Source organism: Wasmannia auropunctata, unplaced genomic scaffold, assembly GCF_000956235.1.
Source record: "Wasmannia auropunctata unplaced genomic scaffold, wasmannia.A_1.0 LD275217.1, whole genome shotgun sequence".
NCBI lineage: Eukaryota > Metazoa > Arthropoda > Insecta > Hymenoptera > Formicidae > Wasmannia > Wasmannia auropunctata.
In genome coordinates, this window is record NW_012087673.1 from 1 (window position 1) to 1,158 (window position 1,158).

At 29.8% G+C, this 1,158-nt stretch overlaps 1 protein-coding gene across 1 annotated transcript; it reads right to left on the bottom strand.

Annotated features, from left to right (window-relative positions):
- Positions 1-6: 6 nt before the first annotated feature.
- Positions 7-1,108, bottom strand: LOC105461909. Its single transcript, XM_011708422.1, has 3 exons — positions 873-1,108; positions 378-601; positions 7-254 (listed from the first exon to the last, which is right to left on the bottom strand). The coding sequence occupies exons 1-3, from the start codon at positions 1,072-1,074 to the stop codon at positions 54-56; spliced, it is 627 nt and encodes a 208-aa protein (XP_011706724.1). The 5' UTR covers positions 1,075-1,108; the 3' UTR covers positions 7-53.
- Between the last annotated feature and the right edge of the window lie 50 nt (positions 1,109-1,158).

A 1,158-nucleotide genomic window follows, 5' to 3' on the forward strand; every position in this document is an offset into this window, starting at 1 on the left:
AAATATACGTTAAAATATGTTAAAATATTGAGGATCAAGCTGACTTAATATAGTTATTGAAACAAATTATTTGTTTTCGCCCGTATTTCTGTTAAGTTCATTTCAAAATAGCGGAAGTTGATTTTGTTTTGATTCATTTTATCTAATGCAGAAAGCTGATATCTATCTGTAAAACATAGTAGTTGGTCCCAAGGAGCCGAATATTTCAGCCCATGTATAGTTTGCAATTTTTCAGAATCTTGTGCGAGCACCACCTTAAAAGTAACATTTTATATTACAATAAAATCGTACTAACAATTAGATATAATTATTAATAGAAATCAAAATAATTTATCATCAATTAATATGTAAAGAATAATTGCGATCAGATATATTACCGGCTTTCTCCAATTCCAATAGACGTTCTTGCCTAAAAGAGACATATTAGAAATGTCGCTATAAAATATTACATTTTTCACCGACGTCATCGGTCCTGTTTGACTTGACAATTTAAACGCGAGTTTACTTTGTTTATTGGCCCTTTCTTTATTTGGACATTTTAGTAGCGTCCTTATCTTTATTTTATAAAGTTCCTTTCCCGCTATAGGAGCATAATAAAGATCTAAAACATTTATAAAAGAAATATGAAAAGATAACAGGAAACAACAAAATGCTACTGATTATATTTGCAAGAAAATTTTCTATGTTTTTTGATTTGTTATTAGCATGCTTAGCATAGATGTATAAATATTAAATAAGAAAATTATTGCAAATGGAAATGTGGTAAATGTCGGTTTAAAGTTAAAATTAAAATTTTTAACACCCGCCATGTGTATATAATAATGTGTATATAATTGAAACAAAAGTCTTTGTGTTAAAAAGCAAGTACTTGCCACCGCCACTGACGGTCACGCTGTAAATACCGCCCTCATGAGTAAAATTTTGGCCTGCTACGGAGAAATGGGGATTAGTTGGTTTCATGTAATCAGATTCGACTCTGCACATAAGCTTTCTAGACGAGTCATATATTACTAAACCGGAACCTTCCGTGTCAGCCATAAATACCTGTGTATATTTATGTGGGTATTGAATCATGTAAATAGCAGAATACGAAATATGTAATTAAACGTGTAAATGAATGTGTTTAAATCACATTATATATATATATATATATATATA

Bases quoted from the DNA above. Each gene is read 5' to 3' on its own strand.
- LOC105461909 (XM_011708422.1), bottom strand. From the start codon at position 1,074: ATGATTCAATACCCACATAAATATACACAGGTATTTATGGCTGACACG. The intron at 602-872 runs GCAAGTACTTGC...TAAATGTTTTAG, and splicing joins CGTGACCGTCAGTGGCGGTG to ATCTTTATTATGCTCCTATA. The intron at 255-377 runs GTAATATATCTG...GTTACTTTTAAG, and splicing joins ATTGGAATTGGAGAAAGCCG to GTGGTGCTCGCACAAGATTC.